Raw genomic sequence first — 15,287 nt, 5'->3', positions numbered from 1 at the left:
TTAGAAGTGAGATAACAGCTGGATATCCAGTTTTGGAAAGTTTTCTATTCTTAGAAAAAAGAAAAAAGAAGAAAAAAAATACTACTTAAAATAATTTCTTTGTCCTAGTTTCATTTCCACAGCATGCCTTACTTCTGTATGTGGCCATGGTTAAAGCAAGTTGGCTTAGTACCTTAATGGCATATAGTGCCTGTAACATCATTTGTGCAGACTGGATGCTGCAAGCTGACCTGATAGAAATAGCTGTTCTAGTAAATTCCAGATTTGGATTGTGTATTGTGTGCTGTATTAGGCAGACTCTGACTAGGAAAAGGTTCTTTAATTCTAAGTGCAGCACTTCTCTGTATCAAGAGCCTTTGTGAAAAATGCTGAAAACTGCATTCTGCATGGTTAGACATGCTTGTATGATGGAAAAAATCACCCTTATGTATATTTCAATAACAAGAATTTGCGATGATATAAAAACAAACTTTTTTGTTTTTCAGTATGCTTGTTTTATTTTTTTAATTATGAATGTCCTTTTTATCAGTCTGTAGAAGCTGCCTGGTGAAATATTTGGAAGAAAACAACACCTGTCCAACATGTAGAATTGTTATACATCAGAGCCACCCCTTGCAGTATATTGGGTAAGCAGAAATGCAACTAATTTCACTCTAGGCTGTTTTAAACTCTTCAATACAGGACAGCTTTCTCCTGAAATGTCTTATGTGCTGATCAGCAGGCTATAAATTTAAATGTAAGGTTGAATGAAATTATATGAGGAGGCACAAGATCAGACTTTACTACAAATTTTCAATTCCTTGACATCTGTTAGGATTTTTAAGGCTTAAGAACATGCAAAGTATGCACTTGACTGTTTGATTTTTGAGCAAGTTTTAATGGATCATAGAAGTTACATAAATGAAAATTGTATAGAAATAATATTTTTACTAAATCAGCAAAACTCTTTTTAGTGTCTGATACATGTATATGTCTGATAGTATATGATACATACATGTCAGGTATTTTCAGTGTCTGCTTTGAATGCACAAGTAGATGCCAATAGGAAGGAAGGAATTTGTGTGGCTCAAGACAGCATCTTCATCTATTGTAAAGCTACAGGAATACAATACCTTGGCTTAGAAGTTTGTTTTCAGTGCCACAAGGGGCCAAGAAGCAGAGCATAAAATTGAGAAAATACAGAAGGGAATTCACAAGTTGGTTTTGGTCACTGAATACACTTTAAAGGAAGTATTCTACCTGTAGTGATTGTAAAGTACTGCACCTTTGAGACTAAAATAGTCTGCCTAGCCTACTTTTGTCTTATTTATTTATTTACAGAATAAAGAATTGTTAGTCAAAAGTTTCACTGTATGTCTTAGAACATGCGTTCTTCTGCACTTGTATTCATCTCCTTTGTCTGGAGAACCTATAAACTAAATGTGTCTTCTCTTTTACAACTCTTGATGATGTTAAATGCTCACTTCAGATCTCGAGGTGATGGTAGGTTCACTCATTTCTGTTTAAGTATTTTTGGAGATGCTGCCAAAACATCCGTGTGGTGCCTGAAAATCCAAGCCAGTGTAAATGGGATTGCTGTTGCTTGAAATTATATGAATTATAGGATTAATCATATTTTGGTTCTCCATGTAGTCCTACTTCAAGAGATACATAATCATCCATTACACTCTTCGAATTGTTACCATTTCTGTAATTGTTCACTGGTCTCCACTGCTGTGAAGTGCACGTCAGGTGATGAGAAACCCGAGACTACTCTTGTAAGCCCGTTCTCTTATTTAAGTCAGATCCAGGATTTCATATTGCAAGGTCTATTGAGGTAATGACCTTGCAGCAGCTGAGACAGATACTTAGATTGTTTCTGATTTTATTTATGAATTAGAATTTAGGATAATACTGTGCTTCATTCAGATAGTGACTTATTGTAGACTAATCTAGAAATTGCAGGTAAATAGTAAGTAAATTATTATTTAAAACAGAAATTTATATTTGTGAGCTTGCTATTAAGGTTTAGAATTTCAACCAGTCCTGGCATGTATGAGTTTGTTATGCTTGTTTCGTTTGGGGCATATTATCCATGTGGGCTTCGTAGATAAAAGCATGGCTTAAGAGCAAAATCAAATTTTTTTTTACGTTCCTGTCTTTTCTATTTCTTTTTTTTCCCTTCTCTCACTTTCTCTCTCTCTCTCTCTCTCTCTCTCTCTCTCTCTCTCTCTCTCTCCCCCTCTCTCTCTCTCTCTCTCTCTCTTTCTTTTTCTTTCTTTCTTTCTTTCTTTCTTTCTTTCTTTCTTTCTTTCTTTCTTTCTTTCTTTCTTTCTTTCTTTCTTTCTTTCTTTCTTTCTTTCTTTCTTTCTTTCTTTCTTTCTTTCTTTCTTTCTTTCTTTTGTTTTTGTGTGTGTGTTATTCTCTTTCATTTCTGTTAAAGCTAGTAGAGATAATGCAGGAAGGTGAGAGATGAATCTGTAGATACAAAAGACATAATCTATGTGATTATTTTCTACTAAAAATCTGTTTACCTTAAAGTTTAAAGGAATTTTGAGATTACTGGTGACATATGTGCCTGACTGCTGAAGGGAAAAGCCTAATTCTTCCTCTTATTTCCACGGGCTTTCTGTCTTAGTCTTTACTTTATCTCACTTCCTTTCTAACTTCTCTCATCTCTTATTTTATGTAAATACTGACTTGAGAATTGAAATTCTTCTTTAACAGATTTAGAGCTTTTAAATCATTTTAGCACTGGGACTTGTTTAGCACAAATGTTTTGAAACAAGCTAGTTGAGTTGAACTTCTGATTCTGTTTTTTTTCCCCTTGATAGTCATGACAGAACAATGCAAGATATTGTTTACAAACTTGTGCCAGGCCTCCAAGAAGGTAAGTTGTAGTATGACACTTTTTTTAGACACAGTTTTGCACATACTTCTGTAACAGTTAAAGAACAAACAAGTAAAAAAAACCCCACAGCCAAATAAAAAATCTCACAGTTTCAAGTAATGAAATACAGAAGCGGGGGGAGATTGAGGAGAAATAAAATATACAGCAGAAAATTTGTTTTTTCATTAGTTCTATTTCTTGTGATTGATTTGGCTTCTTATTTGTACTACCAGTAATTTTATGGAGAGGAAAAAAATGGAAGGTGAGATATTTTATCAAAAAGTATTATTATCTAAACCACAACATTAGTTCAGCTTTTACATGTTGGCACAATGCAGCTGTCATTTTGTTTTTCTTTATGAACTGTGGACATAGACTTATTACGCCAGATTTCCAGAATTCTCAGAGGTAGAATGTAATGCCAGACTGTTTTTAGTTTCAGTGAAGTTTCCTCTACTGAGTCCTTTCTCAGCAGGTAGCTTTTAGTTTGTATTTTCATAATTCTCTTTGAGACTGGATCTGTTCAAATAAATGAGTACTTTACAGTAACTACCATGTGATGTTTTTGCCTTATTTATATCACAACTTTCTTTTAAATAGAATATCTTAATTCACTTATGATGAAAAATGGATTTCTCAGATATCGATAATCATGCTTAAATAGATCATATGAAAATTATTTCTAGGATATTGAAAATCAGAACAGTAAATAAAAAATCAAAAACTGTAGTTTGAGTAAAATGTTGTGAGAGGGATTCAGAATAAGGCATAGTACTTAAAATTATCTCATTTTAATGAGAATGTTATAAAAGCAGCTATACAGATGACTTTGTAGTATTCTGACTGGCAAATAAGGTCAGGCATGACTTGATGCAATAGCGAAGACAGAGGATTAAGTGGTGACAACACGACTACGTCTGGACAGTCTTATTCCACCTGCGAAGAGAGAGATTTGGAATAACTTCAGAAATACTGTATTAGAACTCCATTACAGGGGTTAATATTTACAATTTTTTAAACAGCTGAAATGAAAAAGCAAAGGGAATTTTATCACAAACTGGGCATGGAAGTTCCAGGAGACATCAAAGGGGAGACATGTTCTGCAAAGCAGCATCTGGATTCTCATCGGAATGGTAAATGTTTTTATTTATTTATTCTTTCTTGGGTAGGGTGCTGCTCATAACTGTCAAACAGGTCTGCCAGATGTATGTGTCCAGTTGGTTTTTAAAAATTGCTTCATCATGCTCTACAACACAGTGCATGTAGGCTGGTTTTGCCTCTTCTTTGTTCATGGAACCTTTATTTTTAGCTTTTTCTTCACTCTTGGTGAAGGCAGTCTCCAGAGTAGTACCCACATGGGGACTCAGTGAAACTACGCAACTCCTGCAGTGCTAGCAGTTGAACTGAACGCTGTGCTGTATGCATGTTCTGCTCTTTCATGTGTGGGTCTGTTGGCAGCTAGTGTTGCTGAACCAAATAATTACTGTCTGGGAAGTTATTCTGTATTGCAGTCATGAACTCTGCTGTTTGAATCATGTTAACTTGAGAATCTGTTGACAAGCGTTATCCCACGTATCTGCTTTCTTATCAAAGGTGAAACTAAAACAGATGAAAATTCAAACAAAGAAACTTCTGAGGAAAAACAGGAAGAAGATAATGACTACCACCGAAGCGATGAACAGGTGGGCTCATAGGTCATGTTTTATTTTTATCTGGTACTTTAGCTTTAGGGCTTTGTTAAATTAACAAAGAAAAACCAACTGTTTCAAGCTATTATTTTTTTTTTTGTTCTCTGCCGAAAAGAAGATGCAGTGTTGCACCATGTTTTTGTGTAAGTATGAGTTAATCTTGGGATGCAGCAGGAACGGATAATATTTTAAGGGCACTTTTGTTAAAACTTGGTATTTTTGACATTTCACTGAGTTTCAAACTGTTTATTGGCTTTCAGCTTAATACAGATGCAGGTTATTTGGCTCCCTTTATGAATGGGTGTATCTCAGTGTTATTCTGATACGCTGTACCGAATGTGTATCAATAATTATGAATAAAACCTTGTTCTCTTTTCTTAGTATTTATTTTGTTCTAGTTCTCCAATACTTAGACAGTGATAGTTCTATACCATGAAAATAGTATGAGAGCCAGAAAGGCCACCATCAAGTTGTAAAATACAGTGCATGTTTGAAAGTGAAATCTCTTGCTAGGATATACCAGCCATGCCTTTTATATTTTTCTCTTATGTGTCTCCAGTGTAAATTTAACTTGGATTAATTTTCAATTATAAGACAAGAGAACTTCCAAAGGGATTATACCTAGTACTAGATCCTCTTAGCACATAAAGTGAATCATCACAGAGCTTAAACTAAATAACAAATTGATGGATGAGAAAAGTGAGAATTGAAGCATAGAAATGGAATAAACTTTACTTTGATGCTCATCCTTAAAATTTTATAAGTATGTCATTTTATATCCATTCTTTTTAAACTTGCTATTTTCTTTTAAACTTACGTTAAAATTCTCTGGAATTAGCAATTGCATTAAAAACAAGGAGTTACAGTAGAAGCAATTGTTAAGAACTGAAAACAGTTTTCTTCTTATATTTCAGACTCCTTTTAGATGTAAGGCCCTCATGAGCTATTGGCAGGCTGTGAATATGCACTGACACATTCTTTTTCCATCATTAAGAAAAAAAAGTTCAAAGAAGAACTTTTAGTCAATCATGCTTATCACTAAGTGACAAGTTCTTAGGAAATGTTTTCTTTAATTGGACTACATGCATTTCAGTTTAAGGAATATTAGTATTTTTCATTTCATTGTATTAATGTAAGCTGCTTATGGAATACATAATGAGGACTGCAGTAACTTGTCGCAGCCAGCCCTGACTGCTTGCTTTTTACTGAAGGTAAGCATCTGCTTGGAATGCAATAGCAGCAAACTGCGTGGATTAAAACGGAAGTGGATTCGCTGTTCAGCACAAGCAACAGTCCTGCATCTAAAGAAGTTCATTGCCAAAAAACTAAACCTTTCTTCTTTTAATGAGGTAATATTTTAATCTTCAAATATAATTATGTGCATAAAAAGTCCTGTGGAACAGTGCGGGATCATTGTTTTTCAAAGCAACATCTTATTTTACTTTCTGAAAGCAGCAGCAAGTGCAAAGTCTTAAATTGTATTCTGTATAGCCATTTTTGTAAGCTAAAGAGGTGAATTTAAACAAGTCATTTTTCTACAAATAGAACACGTTTTCCACTTTCACTTTAGGATTTGTGGTCTTATTTCCTGTAGATTTTCCTTCTTCCATCAGCCCCTTATCCTAAATGTTACAATTAAAATGTAGCTCTTTTTCTATCCTGGGTTTGCAAAGCATTTGTGTATTAGTTAGCAGTGCATCTTTTCATGTCCATACTTGCACCAAATGGCTTTGTTATGAGCTTATACATGCACTGAAACAGACTTTTCAAGGAGCTTTGTTTCATACAGTACATTCAGGTACATATATGGTTGTTTCATATACATGGTCCTTGCAGAGGTTTTACATTCACTGCAGGGGACAGTCAGTAACAGATATATAATTAAGCACTACTGATGTTGATCTTAAGTGAAAGTAGTATGAGTATTTTGTTCTTCTCTGTTCTGTCAGTAAAGTTGCTGCCTACCACAAGCAAAGTGCTGTACCCGTCCTTTCCAAGGTAATACTTGGAATCATGTAAAGAACTTATGGTGAACTGTACCAAAAGAAAGACAATTCTTCACACTTCTTCCATATCAGATTCCAAATTAATACTTAAGGCAAACATGTAATGCAGCTTCTGTTTACCACTTCTCTGGGTCTTGCTCACAGTCTCTTCTCGTCTTAATCGTTTGCTTTTCAGTCTGGAGTGTCAACCTTTCTACTCAAACTGCTCAGCAGCTGGTTTGTATCTGTAATGTTTTTGCTTTCTACTTCTCTAATTTCACACCACTCTTTTAGTTGTAGTATGTCCCTAAACTCAGGTAGGCTTCTGGAAACATAACTGGAGCATCTTTTGTCTTGTCCTCATCTGGTTTATAAGCTGTTGAATCATGGCTTGAGCCCAACAGTAGCATCACTGTTTCAAAAGGGGATTTTTTTCCCTTTAAATTAGACATTTTCTTACAGGCAGAGCTTTTATTTTGCGTTAAGCTCCCTGTTCCATGCCAGTGGTCTCTGATGTAAGAGCCTATTATCCTTCCTAATGAAGGAACAAACTGTAATGGGTACTGTTTATTCTTCTGTCACCTCACCCACTTTCTTATAGGATATACAAATTGTGGTGCAGTTAGTGTATTAGTGCCTTGTAGCAAGTGTTATGTTAGTAGGCATTTGCTTACTGCAAGTTATTCAAGGTCTGAGTTATTGGTAGGCTTTTAGAATGCCCAGTAAAATGATGTGAAGCTTTTGGGAAGAGGGCATTAGCACTGCCTGGGAAGTTAAGTCCAGTTCATGCAGTCTATTGGAGATAGGTACAGCACTTCTATGTTGAGAAAAGACATTGTTTTCTTTTTTTTAATTACTTTTCTCTGCAGAGCAACTGCAAGATGAATAGTTCCATGATTTTGGAGAAAAGAAATCATGCCTAAAATATGTAGTATTGTTTGAAACACATTGTTTCACAGATTGTGTCTCAACACATTAATTGTCTTCTTTGTTCTGTCAGCTGGACATATTATGCAATGAAGAGATTCTTGGCAAGGACCACACACTCAAGTTTGTAGTTGTTACAAGATGGAGATTTAAGGTATGACAGTGATTTCAAATAAATCATAAAATGTCTAGATTAAGAATGTTTTTAAAATGTGTGCCACTCAAAATTACAAAGCAGTAACTGCAAACTTACAGCTATCTAATGCAGCATTTTTAAACAGCAAGTATTAAATTTGATTCTAAGAAAGTGAAGGAAAATAGAATTTAATATACCTGACAAGGGAAAATGGTATGTTGCGTCAGCTGTCAAACTGTGATCGACTCTGGCAAATTAATTGGAAGCTACAAGAAAGTATTAATTTTAGCTGTGATAGGTGAAACTGATTGTACTCCGTGTAGGTGGGGAAAGGGACTGTGATGCTAGAAAGGCAGAAATTTTCAAAACAGTTCTTTCCTGTAGCTGAACAGGACCACTTTACCTCTCAAGGAGAAAGAGTAATTGCAATGCTTGCCTGCCTTAGTTAAGGAGAATTCCAACAGTGTTTAGTAGGCATAAACATGGCATGTTAAATGTGCTTGAGTACATTTTTGACTTACTGATTGTTGTTTATCTGAGCAACCCCTTTGCAGCTGAATAACAAAGTGGAGAATTCATTCTGAGTGTTAGTTATCACGTTAATAATAGCATCTCAAGTGAAACGAATGTAAGAATGAATTGCAAAGTTGGGCACTTATGAATCGTCACACCTACAGATTCACTGTATGTAATGGTGCTCTTTGAAATAGGAGGTGGAATAATGGACAACAAACGCAACCCAAGATTACAGTGTATACTGTGCTAGAACCACCTAGTGGCTTTGGATGACTATCTGAAAGATGTGCAGGTGGGAGTAGGGAAGTGTCTCCCTGTCCGTGTGTAGTAAAACAATTTTTTTCTACATACAACTGCATAGCAGATACAGATAGAAGGCAGAGGTCAGCCTCTGATGTTCAGAGAGGTCACTATTAGAATCCCACTAGAGTTTATTCCTGAGTGATCAGGAAAGAGTAATAGCTCAGTAACAATAGTATGTTATTTGGGCTAACAAAGTCAGATTAATCACAAAGGATTTGAGCAAGCCTTTACAGTTCTGTGTGATCAGAGATTGATGGATGACGCCTCAAGTTCAATGTTGGTAAATGCAGAAGAATACATATTGGGGAAAACACTGTGCTGAACTTTAAAAAATGACAGATTGTAAGCTAACTGAATTTGTGAGGATTTAAATCCTAATGTAAGAAAAAAAACCAAATGCTAGGAATTTTTATGAAAGATAAATAATTGAACAAGAGCGTCAAATTGATCTACATCTGCAGAAATCTACTATTCACCTTTATCATGGAGATGTGTGTACTTTCAAATCAAATGGAAAAGGCAACTATGTACTGACATCTTAAGTGAAAGAGGTGGAGAGTGTAAGATGAAACTCATAGAGGCTCCAGAACAAACAAATGGAAATGATTCTTTGCAGGATGTGCTACTCCTTGGTGTGAGATGTTGTACATGTTAGAAGTTTACAAGTTTACGTATATAGAAAAAGAAACAATAGGAGAGGAATTGAACTATTAAATATATGAAGTACTGTGTGCTCTTATACCATATTCTAGGCATTTGCATTTCTCTCTCACTAGGTTTCCTGAGTTAAACAGTCTTGATGGAACTGATTGTAAGGTGATCTATTCCTGACAAAAGGGAAAGGATTCTCCGTTTGATTTGAGTTTCACAGATGAAATTCCTTCTTGTCTTGATGCAGTTTTGACTGATCAGACAGCTATTCTGATAGCTTGTTTAAGCCTCGGTTTATGAAACAAAAGTTTTATCTACTGGAAAGATGAATTCTGGCTTTGTTTCTTAACTTAGCTTATGTTTCTGTCTTGCAGAAAGCACCGCTACTGCTACATTACAGACCCAAAATGGACTTGCTGTAAGAGAACTTTATTGTCCTTCTGGACAGAGTTTTTTGCAGAGACTATCATCTGGCACCTTCTTAGTGCATCACTAATCACATGATATGAATCAGCCGTATAATTTTGGAAGACTGTAGTGCTTTCATAGCTGACTGTCCTTCCGACTATTTCTCCTGGGGATGTGTTATCTGGATTTCTGGACAGAAAATATTTATACTTATTTTATATGAAAGAAAGAAATCGAAACTCAACAAGACACTACCAGCACTAAGTTTACAGATATTGAAAACACTTCACAGTTCCATGTAGCTCAGCCTGACTCATCTCTTACAGTTACACAGAAATAAGTTAGAATGTTGTGGGGTGATTTTAAAACGTTGCTTTTGACACCAAGTTGCATTTAGTTACTTTTCACATTCTGAATATTTAAAAATATATTTTTGCAAAGTGTTCTTGTCTTATATAGTATGCCTGATTGCATTGGCTTTAATCAAGTTCTGTAGGTCATTGAACATAACTAACGGTATAGTGACTGGTGATATTTATTATGCTGCATTGAAAACTTTTGAACATCTGGGAAAACAATGGGTTTATTTGTTGGTTTTATCCAGTTGTTGCTCTCCCTCAGTTTCTGTTTTAGTAAAGTTTTAATGCCCTTTTTGCATGGTGATTTGGTAAGATTAATAGTAATCTCTGCAGCTGATTTTAACGTGCCCTGATATTTTGCTGTGGCATATATTGCACCACATAATGATAAATACTCAAAAGTGCTAGATTTGTGAACTTTAAATATATATATATATATATATAAACATTTCTTATGTAGCTGTGGCTTGCAGAAATCAGTTTTTACTGTAAAGAGAATTTATTCTTACTGGCTATTGAAACACTGGCTCTTAGACAACATTGGGTGATAATGCACAATTTTCACTGATGAAAAATTCCTCAGAGAAGTAGAAGCAGCTTTATATTTTAGTAACATCTTTGTATTTTCTTCACCTGTTTTCTTGTGAAACCGAACTGTTTTCTTTAGCACAATTACTTACTGTTTTGGGGGGTCAGACAAGATGATTTTCACACCTTCTGGCCTTAATAGATAACAGTACTTGCATCAGCCCTAAAAGATGCAAGGTAACATACATGCCATGTATGTGTGTACATATATATACACACATATAACTGTTTATGTTGTGGAATGCACCCTCAATAGCACTTAGCAGTGTTCACTGCATTGTTTGTAAGGCTTTTTGAAATTGTCACCTTTTTAAAAACAGAGTTGAAAGTGATTTCTGCAAGCTGTATACTGTATAGCACATATAGTACAGATACAAGAGCGTTTGGCTGCCCGCGTATTAAGTTACCTAGAACTCCAAACATACTATTAATATCTGAAAACAGTTAACCTTCTAACTTTTGGAAGGGTTTTCCAATCAGCTGAAAATGCTAGCTGCTATACATATTATTTTTTTATAAACTGCCTTTGGATAAGAAAGTAAGCTTGCTTGTAACTGCCCTGCTTTGTCTGTCTGTGCTTATTCCTCTTTTCAGCAAGAAAGTATTATTTATTACTGATAACAGGAAGCTGATAGTGCAAGAGGTTTATCTCAGCATTTTAAGTCATCTTCTTGAGCTTTCAAAGCACCACATTCCTTAGCATATCTCCTGCACTTTCATTCTTTGGAGTCTTCAGCCCTCCTTTCTTGGCTGTGCTGCTGCTGCAGACGGGATGCTCCATTTACTCTTTATCTTTGCAAAGTTAAAATATCTTTCTCATTTTTATTTATAATCACAGATGTGAATGGGAAGTAAATCAAAAGTTATGCAGGCAGAGAAAGAAAGGGAGCCTATTGAAATATGGGGATGTAAAGGAGATGCAAATGCTAAAAAAGGCTGCAAATGTGAGGGCAAGATGATAGGTAGACTGAATGCTTATATTAGGCAGAACTCCATATCCAGGCCTTTCGTGTGAGTATGCATGCACCTATGAGCAATGGAATCAGAAGTTGGCTCCGATTTTCTTCTGCTGTTTCCAGCTCATACGTATTTCAGCTTTTACCTTTGGTTAACATGAATTAGCACATGAGATCATGAGTCTATCTTTTTATAATCTTTAATCTGAAAGCAGGTGTTACAAATGCACATGCAGACTGACATACCGGGCCTTTCTGGAGCTGTTCATGTTATTAGTATTCCAGTGTAAATAAGGGACTGGCTGTAGCTAGTGAGGCACTGAGAGTACAAACAGGACTGTAAATGGGCCTCTCTCTACACCTGACGTAGACGTAGAATTAAGGCTCCCAGAGAATATGCTGATTAAGGTGGTTTTTGTGTGTGCATCTATGTGGATACGTACGCATTAACTCACACTCTTTGCGTGTATGCATGCTTCCTGCCTGAGATCTGCCTACCTCAGAAGGAGTGTATTGCAGAAAGCTTTTGTACATCTAGACTCTAAAGCAGTGCTCATAAGGTGTGCTAGGATTTTAGCACTTTCCACTGCGGTTGTGCAGTTGAGAACTCAGCTGCAAAAAAGCAAATTCAGAAGCCTTTCAAATCTTTCTCTTGCTATAATAATTTGCAGTACAAAACATATATTTGGAAGTTTGTAGCTCTCTTTAGAATCACTTGAATATATAATGGTGCTACCAGTACATTAAAAATTCTGTTGATAACAATATAGATAGGTAAATTCAAGGCAGTATTAATATCTATAAATGCTTTTTTGTTGTTGTTGTTTTGGTTTGCTTGTTTGTTTGTTTCCTCATTTATGTGCAACTGCTTTTGCAGTGTCTTTAATTTGATAAAGCCTCAACAGTAAAAAGAAAAGGATAAAAAAAAAGAGAAATCCCAGTTATTTTTCTAAATCATATGTCATAGCATCATTGCTATAGCTATTCTTTCCCTCAGGAGGGGGTGGGATTGTATCTGGACCATATATTTATTTACTCTAGCCTTACTAGTAGACGACAATGCAATTGCATTGAACTGAGAGGGAGGCCTCCTTTGGGTCAGAGCTCTGTTTCACTTCTGTGAAGCTCAAGAGACAGTTAATTTTTATCAAGATTATATAATAACCGGGGTTCTGTTCCAACTTGAACTGAAAGTTGGACTCAGCATAGATATCTCTCTGTCCTAGTGAGATCATACTCAGTTTATTATGGATTTTGTTAAGATGGCGCTACTGTGAAGTAGTTTTCACAATTGCTTACGCTGGTAAATAATTGCAGTGAAGAAGTATCTTGTTACATTATCCTCAGCAGCAATGAGACTGATGAATCACCCACGCTCAGAGTCTCATTAAATATAGTTTCATTAAAAACAGAGAATTCAGATAGAATATATGATATTAAATTTAAATAAGATTTGGGATGTTAAAAGTTAACTATAAAATTATTTATTCTATTTTAGTCCTTCTGTCTTATTTTGCCATCCAAGTATTTTTGGTTTCAATGGTCCAACCTTACGTACGGGCATATAAAATGAAATTGTAAGATGTTTTTACAAGCTTCTTCCTTTTACATTGAGTTTAGTTAGCTTTTGTTTGTATGTTTTTGTTCTGTGTGGATAAAGAACATTACTTATGTTTTTGTGCAATAGGTTTGAAACATGCATTTATTAGGCATATGTTTAAGTTGTAAACGTAGCATCTGCTTACCGTTAAAAAGGAACGTGGATGGAATTTTTGATTTGTTCAGACGGGGTTTTGTTTGGGACTGTTACCTGGGAAGGTTGTTTTTTGGTTTGTTCTTTATTTTATTTTAAGAGTGAAGTGCGGGATTTAAATTTGTCTGAGTACAAGAACTGTCTGTCAGCAATATTCTGAAATAAACGATCTTGCAAGAAATCTTAATGTGAACTGTGGAAGCAATCGGCAAGACTTGCAGCCTATCTGAAAATACTTTGTGCCATTGTTATGTCTGGTATCTTTGTGTACCATCAAATCTGAAAATATTTATTTACTATTTTTGGTCGTGCAATAGTGTACACAACACTATCATTTCTGGGGATATGGGACCATAAAAAATATCAGACTACAACTATGATGGTGCTATTTTTTCCAATAGGCTATGAGCTTTTGAAAGCTTATCTGGCTCTTTTGTCTTCATAACAGCATAATTAGCTGTAGGAGATTGATTTTTTTTTTTTAGTTATTTTTTTTTCCTACTGGATGGTAAATGTAACCATACAACTAGCCTGTATTACAACATGATGCATCTTACCATTGAGCTAAATATAATAGGAAAAAGCCAACCAGCCTGTACATCAGCAGGTGAATCTTAGTAGGCTTGTACTCTCAACAATACTTAAGATGCATTTTGTTCAGAAGGCTGGACTGTACAGAAAAATCTAGTTCCTCTACTTCCTCAGGTTATCGCTTCAGTTTGGATATTTCACTGGGGATGCTAATGCTTCAGTTCCTTTGCATAACGTTAATAAGAGGAGAAAATTTGTCCTGTACACCAGAATCTGTGCGTAAGATATAATTAACTGTAACTGAGAGGTCTTGGCATCTGTTGCTGAAGTAAAAACCTATAGAGAGAACATTAAGGAAGATGGGAACAATACTTCAATCTCTGCTTTCATGAAAACTTGCAATCAGTACAGACACTTTCTGGAAACTTGCTTTCTGTGGCAAGCTAACAACAATATTTTACCATGGATTTATGATTTATTTGTATACAAATTAAAGCTCCAGTCGTGCTATTTGATCCATGTTTGATCTGTGGAGCTTCCTGAAAATCTTTTAAAGCCGCAGTGACCTACCCAGTTGAGTGGTAAGAAGGTGGGAACTAAATGTCCAGTTCTATGAGTGCTTATATTGCTAACTTTGCAAATAGCCTGATGATTCTGCAGAAACCAGAGGGTTCGTTCAGGTGATGGTAGGTGTGGCTGGAGGATGGAGTCTTGATTTTCAAAGGCTGGAATGATGTTCCAGTGCTATTAATTTTTATTCGAAACTGAAAACATAGGTTTACTAGAATCTTGAATTCAAGTTACTTATTCGAAGAAAGGAGAGTTCGTTCTTTCCTTCTGCAACAAGGTTATTTTACAGTTGAGGGACAATAAGCCAGTGCAACCACTAAGCCTTTATTCTCTCATGTGGCATAATAAAGATACTGAAACTGTCACAGTGTAAAACCATATTTTTGGCTTAGCTTCATTTGAAAGTTTACAATTTTTTATGCTTTGTGTTGCTGTGTAATTTTTGTACTATTGGTGGCTAGTTTTGTCTGAATAAGCCTTTTTGGATTATTGCTTAATGTTTTGATTTTATGATAGTGAAGCTTGTATTCAGTGTTTTGCCAATTAATATTATATGCTTGTTAATAAAAGCAGAGAAACTAACTGAAATCCTGTCAAGCTGGAAGTTATTGTCCCATTTTTTTCCTTCAAGAATATAAGGAACTAGTCAGCCTAATATCATGGCACTGACCAACCCAGCATGACTGAAACAATAATTTTGTGGCATGACATGGTCACAGTCAATGTGTCTATAACCCATTTTACTCAAAACAAACAAAAGCATGGCCTGAAGTATTACCCCACTGCTCGGAGCAGTGATGTGCCTGTGACAAACGTATGGCATATAATTGCCAGCTAGGAAATGAAATGGCTTCAGCTGCATGCAGGAAAAACATAGTTACCCTGATGTCTATATGTATTTGTAGATAGAAATGTACTTATGAGAACTGTGTGTTGCTTTCAGTCTGACTTTACCTGGTGATGCTGATGCACAAGGGCAGACTGCAGCATTCTAGATGAAAGATTTGACGTGATGAAGTGTCACATGTCAAATTACAAAAAAATATC

General features: G+C 35.6%; 1 protein-coding gene across 8 annotated transcripts in view; it reads left to right on the top strand.

Moving 5' to 3' along the window:
• PCGF3 (polycomb group ring finger 3) overlaps nt 1–14,828 on the top strand; it is a 54,261-nt gene extending 39,433 nt beyond the window's left edge. For all 8 annotated transcript variants that reach the window (XM_015280486.4, XM_015280482.4, XM_046905778.1 and 5 more), the window contains 7 exons: nt 530–626; nt 2,814–2,869; nt 3,892–4,002; nt 4,463–4,551; nt 5,769–5,906; nt 7,543–7,623; nt 9,450–14,828. In XM_015280486.4, the coding sequence (XP_015135972.1) occupies nt 530–626; nt 2,814–2,869; nt 3,892–4,002; nt 4,463–4,551; nt 5,769–5,906; nt 7,543–7,623; nt 9,450–9,497 (620 nt within the window). In that variant the 3' untranslated portion in view covers nt 9,498–14,828. The remainder of the gene's footprint in view (nt 1–529; nt 627–2,813; nt 2,870–3,891; nt 4,003–4,462; nt 4,552–5,768; nt 5,907–7,542; nt 7,624–9,449) is intronic.
• The last annotated feature ends 459 nt before the right edge of the window (nt 14,829–15,287 follow it).

This window comes from Gallus gallus, chromosome Z (genome assembly GCF_016699485.2).
Source record: "Gallus gallus isolate bGalGal1 chromosome Z, bGalGal1.mat.broiler.GRCg7b, whole genome shotgun sequence".
Lineage (NCBI taxonomy): Eukaryota > Metazoa > Chordata > Aves > Galliformes > Phasianidae > Gallus > Gallus gallus.
The sequence above is the reverse complement of the archived record's forward strand: the minus strand, read 5'-3'. Positions and strand labels throughout refer to the sequence as shown.